Here is a 15,443-nt window from a genome sequence, read left to right on the forward strand (position 1 = left end):
GGTGTGCAGAAGTTCATCCCAAGATTGGTAACAAGCTGGATTCCAAAAGCACCTTCCTGAAATATGATCTTAAACAGACAAAGTCTAATGCAGAGATGCTTTCCTGACCTACCTGTTTCCAGTTGCAGTAATAAGATAACCTAGCCAGTACTGGCTTTGGTGTCTGTCACCTAGACTTAATGTAAAAGCTCTCTGCTGTAGTACTGTTTATTAAAAATAAAAATAAAAAAAATGGGCAGCTGTGAAGTTGCTGTTTAATAATCTTACTAATAGGACATTTAATTAGGTGTGGGATTTTTTTCTTTGAACAACTTTCCCATCCTGTTTTCCAATTTCTTTTCTGTAAGATGGGGAAGAGACTCTTACAGACATGTTGGAATATAGAAGAAATGAGGAACACCCATTGCAAGGAGCTTCATTGTGGCAAAAGTCCCCTGATAAAGGCTATGTTCAGTATCAAGCTAATACATTTTTTGACTGTAGGTGAAACAGTGAGTTCACTTTATAGTACTCATCAAGACAAGGGCTTTCTCTAGCATCATTGCACTCTGCAACAGCAATGGCTAAGGTGAGTACATGACCTGCATTAGACCTACTAGAGCACCTAGATGTTGTAATGCAGAGTGTTGCAGCACTTCACAGGCCAGGAAGACTCAGGATCAAATCCCTTCTCTGCTCAAGGTGGTTCAAAATCTTCCCCATCTCTCACCTTTACTGTAAGACCATCTCAAAATATGCTTCAGTGGTGTTCCTCAGGAGCAGACTTAGCTGAGCTGCTTAGCTTTTAGCACTGCCACTAGCACTGATCACCTCCTGCCGCACACTCCCAGTTCTTGTCCGGAGCTGCACCCAGGGCTTCTGGCTGTTTGGTTGTATGGCTTTAGGCTGTTCATGGGAGAAAATGCCCATTACAAGGTAGAGCTCGGGCTCTTGAGTAGTGAGCTATAACTGTAGCTCCCTTGTAGCTCAGTCATATAGCTCTAGCATAGCCATGTGGTGGGTTTTTTGTTTTGTTTTGTTTTTTGTTTTAGGTGTCAGCAAGGCAAGTATAAATTTCTGGTATACTCTGTCTAAAGCCTTGAACTCTGACAGCTCTGGTGGCTTGAGCTCCTGTGGCCAGATATTTGTGATGCACGTGAGCTTCTCTAACCTGGAGGAGACTTCTGATGTGTTTTTTAACTTCAGTGATGTAATGCTCCTGTGGATCAGTGATCACCCCATATACCTTTTAAAATTGCTGTGATATTTTGGTTTAAGAGTGGAAAATAAATTTAGTCCTTCCACCCTAAACCTTTTCTTGCCCATTTTCTATAAACTTTAACTCTTCTTAGACATGTGAAATATGGCAGTGGGACTGGTTGCCCATTTGTGAATTTTCTAAAATCCCATTAGCTTCCTGTGAAGCAGTAGATCAGGTTTTCACTGTGCATTTTCCTAACTTTTGCACATCCTCTCCAGAAGTGGCTGCTTTGGGGGAGCCACGAGTGCCTTATAAGGTATTTGACTGCTCTTAAACTCAGAACTGAGACTTAGCTGCTTATTTTTAGGAGCAGGTTGTGGACTTCTGCCTCCTTGCTAGACATTCAGTGATATAAAGTTTCTTCTGGGTCAGTTTTAGCCTGTTGGCTGAAAAAATGTAATTGGCTTTAAGGACAGAAAAACCCCTACACTCATAAGCTCTCTTCCTAAGTGTGCACATGTTTAGAGCAACTGAATCTGTCTTAAATGTGTCTGGAGGGACACATGGCGGAGGCTTTCTGTTTTTACAGTAGTCCCTGGGTCATTACTGTTAGTAATGTAATACAAACTGACCTGACAAGGAAGATAGCATTCTGGATCTGTTTTTGCTATCATATATGCTGTTGCTGTGTTATTTCTTCTAACAACTGTGTTCAACAGTACTGCATAAACCCCTCTGCCAGGCCCTTGCAACTTATTTGAACTACAGTGTCTCCTTTCCAGCCCTCTATTCCCAAGAGTCCATGCAAAGATATTTTCTGTCTTTGTCTTTTCAGTGTGTCCCTACACTGGCTCTCCCAAGCATTCTGCACTGGTTACTCCTTGTCCTGACTTTCTTTTAATCCTGCTTGACAGTTGTGTTCTGCTCCCTTGCCTGCCTTCTCTTCCGGTTGCTGGAGACAGCGTCTTCCTGTTCTCTCACCCTCTCGCCTCTTTCCAAATCCTTGTTCCTCATGCTGCCTCCACAAGACTCAACCTCATTAGTGCTTCAACAGCAGGGTGTTATCAGCCAGTAAAAGCAAAACTGCTTGTAGCGTACAGCAGCCAGACTCGTAATGTTCAGTAGGTGAATACATTCTTGGAAGTTTCATTGGAGGATGTCTTGGATGCTGCTAGATAAGACCTGTTAGGTCCCATTGGATAGTTTCTGAAGAATAGGGCAAGATGTCCTAGTTTCCCTGAGTTGTGAAGACTTTTAAAGCCAGTGGAGCAGAGTGAGCATCTCATCTGGTTTTCTTTTTTAAGCAGTCCACCTTCCTCTCTCCTAGTCTGGTGAGAGAATATAGATAAGCCACTTCCCCACCCCTCCACCCTCCCCCCAGTTTTCTTAGCAGCCAATGCCAGAATTCAAAATTCTAGGGCAAAAAGGTGGGCACTAGGATTAACTTTTTTTTTAGTCCTCCAGTTGTACTTTCCAAAGAGAATGTCACTAGAAAGGAGTTTCTGGGATGCTGAGCAGATGGGTATATGCCATGCCCAAGGCTTTGACTCCTGTATGGAGAAAGCTGAATAGCATTGTCTGTGAAATGAAGTCTTGCTGTTCTTTGTCTGGAGACATGCTTGGGTGGATGACCCAGGGCTGTACAAGCCTCTGTCCCTGCAGGGTGAAGGAGGGAAGCATCATATCCACTTGGCAGGTGGGGAAACTGAGGAACAGACTTGTTCGCATCTGCTCAGATGGTCAGCAGTGCAGTTGGGATTTTGTGCTGAACTTTCTGTCCTGTTGGCTGGTGCAGCAGACTCTTTCTGGAGGTAAAGGCTCCTGAAGCTGCCAGAAGGGCTGGACACCCCCGGCACTGTTGGAGGGGAGGGGGGGCAGGGCAGAGCTTTATGCTTCCTGTCTTCAACTTGGCTGAGAGCATCTGTGATCACACCTGGACTTTTTTTTTTCCTTCTTTTCAGGGATGCTTGAATACGACCCAGCCAAGAGATTTTCAATACAGCAGATAAGGCAGCACAAGTGAGTGTTCGGCTTCTACCTATTAGTCATTCTCTTTCTGCTTCTTATGCTAATGTACCTGTGCTATTGCTCTCACTCATTTTTCCTTTTGACAGCAGACACATGGAAGTCACTAGATACCCTTCCTCTAGCTCTGCTGGAGCTCTGGCAGCCTCTACTTGGCTTTTTTTCCTCCTATTAGAGCATCCGGTTAAAGCATTTGAATTGCTAACCGGTAAATAATGAATGTGTTGAAAATATGTTTCTGGTGTGACTGGTTCTTGATAATTAAGGATTCTGGATAATTTTGTTTCAGGGGCCAGCTAGTACTAATGGAGCAGGGCAACAGGGGTTCCTTTAAGGCTGAGTTATTGAAGTAGGATTTTTTTTAGGGGGGGTTTGTTTTTTCTTTTTGGACAGTCTGAGAGAAATCCCTTGGTATTTGCTCCATGTGGAATCAGTATGTGGAGAAGTCTTCTAGGACAATGAGAAAATTTTTCTTCATCTCTTTAATGTCATACTGCTCCCTCCCTCACATCCTCCCCCTTTATCCTTGCCATTGTCAGGGGGGAAAGGCCCCGTTATCTCTGAGGGGGGTTTTTTGAGGATCTGTTTGAACATGCTGACTCTGAGCAGAGATTTCCTGGGCGGATAAAAGTACAAGAACAAAAAGCATTATAAGGATGCTTCAGCGCGGAGGCTGCATTAGCTTATCTCCTATTTGAATAGGAAGTGCTTCTGAGGACACACAGGGCTGCCTGCTGGACTGCAGCTGCTCGGCAGAGGTCCTGCCTACAAGCCTGCCCAGAAAGCTTTTGGGAACCTTGTAAAAAAACAAGGCTCTGATGCTGTAAGGTGATGGGCCTGCTTTGCTTGTGCTGCCTGCAGGCAGGAAGAGCACTATTTTCTTGTCTTGTCTTTGTTTTTTTTTAAAAAAAAAAAGCAGCAGTGGTAGCCATGTGCTGTCAGACGATCCTTGGTAGTGTTACGGCATGGGAGGCATCTGCAGGAGCCACAGAACAAAACCAGACAGGCTTGAACTGCACTGCCATTCTGCAGAGATGCAACTTCAACCTACCCCAACTAAGATCAGAGCCAGGGGAGCACAGGTCTTAGCTGCCTGGTCAATTAATTAAGCAGTCATGCTGATTCTTCTAATAGTAGCCAAACACTGCATTGGCTGTTTCACTGGGTCTGGGAGGTGATAGGAGCAGGCACTTGCTTTACAAGAGCACTTTTTCCCTATGCACATGCTTTCCAGTAATAGTGTTTCATGAAAGACTGCTTTGGGGCTGGCCTCTTAAATGCTGCACGGCATTTAAAACACTGTAGAGAGCTGATCTTTGGGACAATGGCTTTTGCTGTTATTGACTGTTTTCCCATCTACCGCTGAGGACTAGAGTGCTCCAAGTTAGACAGCAAAGCACTGTATGCTTTTGTTGTATTTCTTGGTGAATAACCAGTTCTGCTTCCTGCAGCTAGGAGTAGGGTGGTGATCAGCTTATGCACAAACTAGTGCTTTGTCAGTAAGCCCTGTAAAGAAGCGTGGCAGGAGTTAGCCTATGGAGTGGATTGGTAGGTATCAAGAAAACACTAAAAGCACTTAGTTTCCTATCCACACTGTGGGTCCAGACACAGCAATGAATTGCCCCTAAGCTTCAGGCAGTGTGGGTGGTTCTTAGGTGTCACTATCTGCTAGGTATTTGAGCTAGTTATCCAATTCTTTATATACTTTTTTTTAACTTCTCCCATGTGTCAATGAGCTTTTGCGTCAGCTTTGCCCAGCTGGAAGTAGAGAGGTTTCTCTAGAGAACCTGCATGTGGTTAGAGAGCAGAAAAAACTAGAGCACGCCTCTAGCATGGAGGGCAGTCACAAATGTCCCATGCTATATAGCCACAACTTTCTTTCTAATTGGGCATGGCTGCTAGTAGTGTGGCTTTTAACATGAAAGCACCAAGAAAGGGGTTGGAGAGACTCTACCTGCCAGTACAGAAATGTTTCCAAGGCTTAGCCTCTTATTAGTTTTCTGTGAGCTTAGCCAGTGCTTCTTAACAGGTTTTTCTCCCCTATTAGTAATTGCCTCCTTCCTCCTGCTGCGGCATCCTAATAATTACATCAAGCACAGCAGAGCTTGCAGCCTCGGGCTTTGGATAGGTCTGTCCATCTCCTTGTGGAGGAGCATTGTGCTAAAGAATCCAGTGTTCAATTCTCCTGGCTTTTTTTAAATAGAAGAGAAGCTTTGTCCTTACTCTTAACCGGACTCTGATTTATTTAAAGCTGAACAAAGCAGTTAGAGGGACAGCAGGTAGCCATCCAGATACTGTTAGAGGGCTTTTTTGAGAGTGTTTTAGTAAGAGACTTGATTTCTAGATTCCTTAGATTAATGGGGGTGGGGGGTAATTATTAATGATTTTAGGTTTCTCCGCGCTCCATGTTGAGACATGGGTACTAGACTATAGAAATATCAAGTGACTTCCCCAAGTTGCCCTGCTGAGATGGATATAGAACCTGGCTCAAACCAGAATTACCTGGTGCCTTTCCGTGCTGCTAGAAGTTTCTGTCTTTGAGATGATCTTACTGGTGACTTGCTCATACGGGAAATCCTGGTTCTCAAAGTGCACTGAGAAATCGGCAGGAGCAGTCTTACTGTCTTGGGCAGTGCTCTTCGTCCCGGAGCCAAGCGGCGCTGGAGCAAGGCCTGTGTCAGTGCCGCGAGAAGGGGCTGCTGCGTTCCTGTCCCGTGGCGAAGGGCGATGCCCTGCCGAGGGGAGCATCACTAAGCAGGGGTTACACAGCTGTGGAGCCTGGAGCTCAGGATCCATTCCCAGCTCTGCTGCACGCATGTCAGATAAATGGCTCTTATTTCATCTTCTATAAAACTATATTTCTTGCTCTTGTAGTGGGGGCAAGGATAAAAGACTTAATCGGCAGATCAGGTGAAACGGTGAGGAAGTATTGAGTATTGCTCCAGTGAGCAGCAGAGCTGCTGGAGGCAGAGGAGGCCTGGTATGGCAAAGTGCATAGTTATTCCTCAGCTGCTTAGTTCTGCCATTCCTTCCTCTATACTTCTGTCAGCTACTCCAAATTCTTTATTTCCCCCTTCCCCCATATAGCGGCAACCTCATTTGAAGGGTTTTATAGGAAGTCTGCTTAGCTTTATGTCTACCAGCTGCCTTCCTCTTTTCTTCATCTCTACAGCTAAACTCTGGCATCAATTCAATGTTTCTGCATTTTGTTATAATTCAGCAGGACCAAGCTAACTTTCCTTAGCCCATTCTTTGCTTTCAAAGGCTTTGCAAGCCCAGTCAGTTTGTGCAGTGCAGACTTACTGGTTGTAAATTGAAATGGAATAAAAACTCTCAGCCTGTCGTTGAAGAGAGGTTATGAACTGCCAGAAGTTGACCCCTGAGTTATAGTGGAAGAGCCTTGAAAGCTGCTCTTCCCAGGAGGAGCTGGATAGGAGGATGCTCACTGGGAAACCGACACTTCTCGGTCATTTCCCCGAACATTTTCTACTCCTGGGATTGGGGGCAGTCGAGAGGCGCTGCCAAGAGCCGGGGAGTCAGCAACCTTCTCCCTATAGGTTATTCACTCTATCCTCTCTACCTTGTGCTTCTGCTGAAGGGCTTAATGCTCATAAACTGCATTTTGTAACTAATTCACTGGCCCTGCTGCAGCACTTAAAGTGATGAAGTGGATGCAGAATTCTGCCTCTGTCCCTTGTTTCCAAGGTAACCATCTTGCCTTCTTTCTCCAGAAGTGTCACACTTAATTTGTTCAGTCATAGATATGGTTCCAAGAGTTTATAGCAAGAAAGGGGAGACACTTCCACCTTTTAGTGGTGGAAGTGCAAATCAGCCTTCTAGGCTCGTGCCTCCTCCTGACCTCCTGGAGGGTACAGTGCCAGCTTCCCAGATGCTCATGCTTACTTAAGAGATTTAGAGGGTGACAACTGGATGCTTTTCCATGTTCAAATCCTGTGCACTGAAGCACTTGGAATCTACCCTTGTTGCCCCTGTAGATCCCTTTGCAGTTGCTGAGTGTGCTCGTCGACTCGTGCGCTTGGATTCCTGAGAACGAGAGGGGTTTCCCTTCACTGCTGCAAGAGCGTGTGTACTGACGGGCTTTTCCCATCTCTCTTCTATCAGTGGTGTCGTGCAGTAATCTCCACAGTGTGAGATGACAGAGGGAAAAAGCACAAAATCTCCTCCTTTCCTTTCTTGTTCAGGCACCTGGGTTTTGCTTGTTTCTGTGGCAGGCCCATGGGAAGGAGTCTTTAGTTCTTCTACCCACGTTTTGCAAGTTAATTTCATACTGCAACTCTGTATGGTGTGTGAGAGGATTCAGTACCTCCATCTGTGCACAGAACACTGCTCTCCTCTTGTGTAGGAGTCTGAACTGTGACCTCTGGGTCTAGCATCAGCTAGGGGAAAACTGTAGCTGTCTTAATTATTTCTAGTTTTTGATGAACCTGACTTAAGAACCTGAATATGTCTTGATGTTGTAGGAGTTGGAGCAATGACTGCACTATACACTTATTACTAGCATGTGTTGTCTTTCCCAGGCATAGTGTTGTGTGCCTTCGACCTCTGCATGAGGACAGCTGAATGAACTGGAATGCTGCTGGTTGTGTGGTGTTGTGATTGTGCCCTTCCAGTAAGCTTGAAGCCCCTTACATGATGTGATGGGAGGTGGAAAGTCGTTCATAATCTATCCTTTCTGGCAGGATGGAGACCTGCAACTTCACATCTGGTTTCAGAGAAAATTGTTCATATCCAAAACAAGCAAACTGAAATATTTGTGACCTAGAATGGGAAGTGAATTAGCCATAAGTATTTGGAAGCTGCAGCTGTGCTTACTGATTCTTATTTTAACCTCACTTATACCAGAACTTGAAAAAAGCAGAGTGATGGCTTCTAATGTAATGTTTAGCTTAGAGGCTGCAAACCAGACAGGCTCATTAAGCCCTGGTCTACCTAGATTCATTTTTGTCATTCAGTCCTTGACCCTTGCTGTTTTAACTCCCTGTAGATTATAGCAGCCCTTCTGGATGCCACTTCTTAACTGGCAGTTTAACTATTAATACTCCTGCTACTGCTGCCTAGAGCTTCTGTGCTTCACAGCATTCTCAACAAGCTTGCAAAGTAGTAGGAAGTATTCTCTCCCCTGCTATTGTTCCCTTCAGTCTGTTTCGAATTGCTGGGAGTGGCAAAGAAATGCTTCACAGACCATAGAGGCATCTACCTCTTCCAGAGGCTGTGTTCTGTGCAAGTTGCACTTGTGAGATCTGCAGAAACCTTTTCCCCCTTAGCTGCTGAAGGACCGGTCTGTTAGCACCAGTAAATTGTTACTTTTGCTGTTCCAGTGCAGTTTGCTCAGAAATCAGCAGTGAAATTGTTTGGGAGTAAATGGTCAAATAGGACACTTCGTTAGAAGTATTCCAGTCCAGCCTGTGCTTTAATGTCGGTAATGAAGGCAGGGTGAGGGAGGGACATTCATCTTCTCCGCATCACTGTCCAGTGGAATAGTTGCACTGTGGGAGAGTAGTTGCTTTTTAGCATAGCCAGTGTCCAGTAGCATCTTGAGCTGGTTTAGGGCATTTGGAGCCAGTGGTCCTCAGCTGAACAGCAAATCTTTTCTTCACTAATGTCTTCAGCACCAGTGTAGAAAGCAGAATCCCTGTCCCTGCTGGAGAAATGCTTGCCAAGAAATACTCTGCTACTCTATACAGAATTGCTTGAGGCTCCTTCCAAGAGGTCTTTGATTTTCTTAGAACTTCAATGAATTTCTCTTCTCACTCTACATCCTCATTACCATATATGCATATGAAAGTGTTTGAAATCACCTCCCAGAGGATGGAATCATTTATGACTAGAGTACAGTGATTCAGGTTTCAGCTGTTAATAAAACCTATTTTTACTCTCTTGGTAAGTAGGACAGAAGGAGAGAAAAAAGCTGAGCTAAAATACAGCAAAATAAAAACACTAGTTGCTAGAGCTTTCTAGTCTGTCTTCCTTTAATATATGGTTTTTAATGGCAGATGTTCTGATCTTATTTATCTTGTATATTCCATTCTCCTGAAGCATTTAGTTTAGTTCCATCTAGCTCCAGTGCCCCTGGCAAAAATAGCTGGCGGCTGTGTTGGGTCTTCTATTCCTGTGCTAGATAATCCTGCCAAGCTAGATCAGCCTAGGCTGAATTTGCTGTCTTGACAGTCATTTCCCTGATGAAAGCAGTCTCCCAAGGAAAGGAAATCAAATGATCAAATTAAATGTTGTGTGCCATGCACAGCTTAGCTGCTAAAGAACCAGTCTGAGGAAGCAATCAGCAGGATTTGCCAAAACTACTGGCCAAAATCTAGTTACATTGGACATGCTGACTTCCTGCTAGTCTAGTAGCTAGGGTGACCTCTTATTTGACTTTTGTGTTGGCATCTTCATGGGCTAGAGGCCATACTTGACAAAGTAGATCTGCATTCAGTTTCCTATCACTTCCTAAAATATGTTTCTTTCACCGTGGCTTCCAGTATTGCCATGGTAGGGCCATGGAAGAAATACCAGTAGATCTGCATCAATGCATAAGTGAAACACGTCAGCCTTATGGCTGTTTGAGATGTTGTCTATCCATTCGGACTATAAGCATGGAAGGGCTGAACATGATTCCTTGCATGACATTGACATGCTCTATGACTAACCAAAATAAATTTCCTGAATAAAAAGGGATCTGAAACCCTTCAAAAAGGAGACAAATATAAGTCTGCCATTGAACAAGGGCTGGCATGGAAATACAACTTTCCCTTTAAACTGAAAAGGTACGAACAATAGCTTTTTCCCATGTACGTGTGGTAAGGAGGAACACTTTTTTTCTTTCAAAGCCTACCTCAGCCTGGGCAAAGGCAAGCAAGAGTCTTCCCAGACAGGTAGACTTGAAGCTAATCCATTTTACATTGCTCTATAATTTTACTTTGAAATCATATTTGCTAATTGTGAAGCAGAGTTTCTGAATAAGGGTTCATTCCTCCTTTGAATACTAGCTGATTTGTCCCAGTAGTTACACTTTCATTTGTTTATCTTCTAACTCCTTACTTTCACTGGATAGTTTTATTAGAATGCCACTTTTTTAGGCCTACTGTCAAAGCAATGTAAGACTAGAACAAAATGGTAATTATAACTCCTCTGTGCAGGAGGTGCATCCAACCCTTACTTCCTAAAGTGAATTTGGAGCTTGAGTGATTAAAAAAAAAAAAAAAACCCAAAAAACAAAAAGAAAAAAAGAAAACAAAAAAAAACTAAAAAAAAAGCCAGATGGCTCAGGTTTGTAAGAGCTCTTTGGCGACTGGTTTCAACCTCTCCTCAGCAGAAGTTACTTGATGTCTCTGTGAACTATTGGCGGTGGGGGGGGACATTCATCTCGGGCTCATTTAGTGCAGCAGTCAAAGATAAGTCAAGAAGTAAATGTGCAGTGAGGTCATATTTTTAGATCTTCTCACTCTGCTTTTGAGGTGGGTTTTCAGAGAGACCTTAAGCTGATTCCTAAAGCTGCACCATTTTGTGGCCTGAAATAAAATTCAGGAGAGGGAAAAGCCTTGGACTTGCTAGGCTAACTGCTGTGGTGAAAGAGTCTGAATGTCCCTTCATGCACATAAGTGGCAGCAACTTAATAATGTTGTGCTCACCTTAGTAAATAGTGCAGTTGATCTGGTGAGGTTTGTTTCCTTTGTTACTATGCAAAGACCAGGAAGAATATGTCCCAACTGACATCCAGTCCACAGCGTAGAAACAGGATTCAGTATCTGTGCCAATATCAGTCTGCTATGCAGAAGATGGTCCTGGCTGTGAGAGCTTTGATACTTTCTGTCCCTTCCTTCATTTGGGATGACCCTCCAGGGCAAGGCATAAGAAACAGCCTGATGAAGTGCTTCTGCATGACAGCCCCCCGGTAGCAGGGACAGTTGGCTGCTCAGCAGGGCAGATGCAAAGGCAATAGCACAGCACAATGCCTCTAGGAGGGGAGGGAGCAGTTGGATGGCCAAAGCCTGACCCTTTAATTCTTTAGCTATAGACAGCCGATTCTCCCTGCTGATGGGAGATCAGGATGCGTTGCAGGGGGAGCAAGGCCTTGCTATGGTGAGGGGAAGGTGTGTGGGATGGAAAGGCACGTCAGGTATCCGGGTCCTGGAGGAACGTCACACCTGCATTCAGGAGAGGATTGACGGGGTGCAGAGACTCCAGCAGCACATCTAGGAAACTGTTTCAGTGCCAGCATGCAGCACTAATAAATGTCCCAGGGACAGGCTCGTGTTGGAACCCAGATATGAAAGCACAATAAAAACGTGAATGGCTGCCCATGTGGCTCCTGAGATACCGACATGATGCAAGCCTGTTGGATTCTTGATCTAATTAAGAAAGGCTTTCAGTGCTGAGCTCCTTTACTGGGCAGATGGTAGTGCTATGGATACTGGTTTTAATGGTAATAGAAGTCCCTTGAGGCAGAGGTGGGATAAAAAGATAAAGTATAAAGCATCTTTGCTGTGATCTTGCTGAGAACTACCTTTTAAAAAGAGTTTGGGGGTAAATACCATTCTCCTTAGACTTGCATTCTCCAGGTTTTCTTCTGTCTTTTCATGCCACATTAGCCTCAACTTTAGGATAGAAGCAGAATTTTCTCCTTTTCTGCTTGCTTTGACAATACAACTGAAAGGAGCTCTGGCAGCTCCACTAATGTGTTACGACCTAGAGGTAGGGAACAGTAGTTTTTTTTTGTCTCTCTAGTTTGGGCTTGAATTGGTGATGGGTGAAATGTTCCTGCACTCTGTTTCCAGATCCTGAGCCATGCTTCTGTGGATGGCACGCACTCGAGTGCATCTTGCAGTAGAAACCAGTATGCTAACAGCTGGGCAGACCTGTTAGTTTCTTTTTAAATGGCAAAGAACCCACTGGCTGGAAAACCTTGAGGAGCAGCTTGCACAGCTGTTAGTGTCCCTGTGGTATAGTCAGCAAGACCGAGGCTTGCCTTTCTTGAAATTTGCCTCCATAGGTTATTATACAATAAAAACCTGCAGTGGCATAAAACTGGCTAGGAAACTTTCTACGAATGAAAACTCCATGTAGCTTTGAATGCTGGGGTGGAATGGGAACCATCTCATGCTAGCAAGGACTTCCTTATGCCTTCTAAAAGTGAAGCTGTACTGATGAAACTCTGCTCTTGGACTCTTTGCAGTTGGTTTCGTAAGAAACACGCTCAGGCAGAGGCTCTGGTCCCCATACCCCCCAGCCCGGAGACGAAGGACAGGTGGAGGAGTATGACGGCGGTGCCTTATCTGGAAGATCTGCATGGCTACAACGAGGAAGAAGATGATGACTTGTATGACATTGAAGATGATATCATCTACACTCAGGACTTCACAGTACCAGGTAGGAGAGAGGGATGCTGGGACAGACAGGGCAGAGGAGCATTTATTTTGTTTTGTCTCTTTTCTTCATGCCTGCTTAGAGGTTTTAGGAAAGGCCGTGCGGTTTGAGCAAATCCTTTCAGCAGTTGAGGAGACTATTGATTATTAAGTGGTGTGAGTGACGCACAGCGTTTGAGTGAGCCATGATGCTCCGGATGTCTTGGTTCTTTATTTGATCAAACAGGATGCCCCTTCCTGTGTGTTACCCACATGCCAATTTCCTTCCTTGCATCCAGTAATAGCTTTTTTTCCTGCTGGATTCTGTTGTTCAGCACACTTAATTCTTTTGGCCAGTTTTACTATACTATCTCTGAGTTATTTTGGATCACAGCACTAAAATGACTCAGTGTTCAGAGTAGATGGCACATCTGGGGAAGAAGGGTGCTTATAGCCTTGCACTTTGGTTGAGACTTATTTTTTCTGCTCCAGTCTTTGTAACTACTTTGTTAGATAATTGCTTCTTTCTTTATTTGGATTTTCCTATTGTTTTTAAAGTAAGCCAACCAGTAAGTACACAGCTTGGGGTAGAGGGATGGGTGTGTGGATTTAACCCTGCAGTTTTTGCACAGTGGTGAAAATCAGTGGTGTGTGGGTGTGTTTGTGGATGTGTTCCCCTGCTGCCCCCCCGCCCAGCCTCTCTGTATCTGTACGGCTGTGTTAACTCGTGAGGAGAGGACTGAAGGGCATGTCCTTGGGAGGACGTAAAGACAAAGACTGGTCGTCTTTGCAGTCATTGCTAGCAGTGGTACTAGCCAACAGAGGCAACGGTTTTTTTTTTCCTCACTGTCTATACTGCTATTTCCTAAATCCACACATCATAAGTTTATTAATTGCTCTGAAGTCTTCAGTGTGTTCTACCCTAGTTTCATTGGTTTTTTTGTTTGGGGTTTGTTTTTTGGGTGTTTTTTGGTTTTTTTGGAGGGAAGGTTTTAAGCAGTATTTGTAGGGGGTGCTGATATACCTTACCACAGTGTGATTCGAAGCATCTGGGACTGAGCTTTCCCCACTGATAAGGGAAAGCCCTAGTGTCTGTAGTGTAGGACTCACCAAATTAGTTTTAGTTTCCTCTTTACTGATAGCCAGGTGGGCTTCTGTGGGTCTGAGTATAGGCACAGGTTTCACCTCTGCAGAATGTTTTACCCGAGGACCTTGTCTTGCTCTTGGCTTCCTGGTTAGATGGAAATAGTTTTCTTGATCATGGTCAGTCAGGAAGCAGTTTGTCATGGAAGAATAAAGTGTCAGGCAGATACTAGCCTTGAGTTGTACCTGATGTCCAAAATTCCCTTGAGCAACAACTTGACCCAAGATTGGCCTCCCAGGCAGCTCTTTCCAAGGGATGGAAGCGGGGAGAGACCACTTTGAGCGAGTCAAGCAGACTAAGCCAGCAGAGTCTTAGCGCCGTGCTGTGTGGCATCCTTGGGTGACAGTCCCCAACAAGGAGTCTGCACAAATGTTCAGCCAAATGGATATGTAGGTGGGTCGGAGGTGGAGCCTGCCAAGATGAAGGGAGCCTCATCAAAGTGAAATAGATTATTCCAAGTGCTGATTCACTGGTGACAGTCGGGTAATTCATAACTTTTTTTAATAGAACTGGTGTCCCAATGCCAGCTGGGTGACCTGCAGAGCTCTCTGTTCTTTGCTCTCTTCTTACATCCCACAGGCTCTTTTTTTTTTTTTGTCCTAGAATCTGACCAGTGCCAGGGCTTTTCCTCATAGCCCCATGGAGGCTTTTTGAAAGGAGAATTCCTTTTAAAAATGTGATAGACTCGTTGAAACACATAGTTGATTGCTAGGGTTTGTTTAAGCACAGGAGCAAGAAATAACTTTCCAGATGCCTTCCATGTTGTCTGAGGGTAGTCTTCCTCTGCAAATCTTCCTGACCAGAACAGCTCATGTGTGAGCACCCAAGATGTGATTTTGCAGAAGTGTCAGGGCACTGGAGGGTCCATCAAAGGCAGTGCAGTTTCAGTGTAATCATGAGGCTGCCAGCTTTGAAGTCTGTAACCAGCATAGCTTTTGTCCCTTTCTAATGCTATATTTCCTTTCTGAACTGGTTTCAAGGGGCACAAGGAAGGTGTGGCTGCTCTGCGTGTGCCCATAATATCCCTTGAAGGACCAAGTGAGAGCTCTGGTGGGAATGGGAGCCCAGACTTTATCCTGCTTCTACTGTAGTGCTTACAGCATCTTTTAAATTGAGGTTAAATACATGGTTTAAACTCCTGAAACTGTGCTGTGTGAGGAGCTTTGTAGGAGTAGATCTGTTGCACTTAGTGCTTGACTACCAAGACCCAAGTACCCACAGGACAGTCTGTTATCACTTCTTTGGCATCAGTCTGGAGAATAAGCGTATGCATGTCTCTGACAGTACTGTTGCTTTTCTGTGCATTCCCAGCTGCAGAGGAGGAAGCTGAGGCAGGGCTTAGAGCTCTGAGCAGACCAGCCGAGCTGTTTGGAGAGGGAGCTGTGCTCCCATCAGCTGTGAGCACAGAAGAGGAGTGGCAAGCTTAGCCTAGGTTTGAGAGCCACTGCCCTCTTGTGCTTCCTGTGGCTTGAGCTAATGGCAGTGGCTGGAGAGCGCAGAATCATCTCCTTGCTTTCCCCAAGCTTCGAGATGCTTCCTATTGCCAAGGCAGTTGTATTTCAAAAGCAGATAATTCTGTTCTGCGGGGGAATCTTTCTTTAGCTCTTTGGCTTTGTGTTTTTAAGCAAAGGCTAGTTGTAGGGGTCCAGCATGCTGCTGAGGAAGAAGCACAGCTTGTGACGCTTGTCAAGGAGCTCAAACTGTGACCAATATCCAACTCCACCCTTTTAGG

General features: G+C 44.8%; 1 protein-coding gene across 1 annotated transcript in view; it reads left to right on the top strand.

The window, feature by feature from the left end:
- Nucleotides 1-15,443, top strand: part of STK11 (serine/threonine kinase 11) — a 49,687-nt gene that overhangs the window by 25,647 nt on the left and 8,597 nt on the right. The window contains exons 8-9 of the mRNA XM_064497424.1: nucleotides 3,142-3,199; nucleotides 12,399-12,592. Coding sequence (XP_064353494.1) covers nucleotides 3,142-3,199; nucleotides 12,399-12,592 — 252 coding nt within the window. The remainder of the gene's footprint in view (nucleotides 1-3,141; nucleotides 3,200-12,398; nucleotides 12,593-15,443) is intronic.

This window comes from Dromaius novaehollandiae, chromosome 25, assembly GCF_036370855.1.
Source record: "Dromaius novaehollandiae isolate bDroNov1 chromosome 25, bDroNov1.hap1, whole genome shotgun sequence".
Taxonomy (NCBI): domain Eukaryota; kingdom Metazoa; phylum Chordata; class Aves; order Casuariiformes; family Dromaiidae; genus Dromaius; species Dromaius novaehollandiae.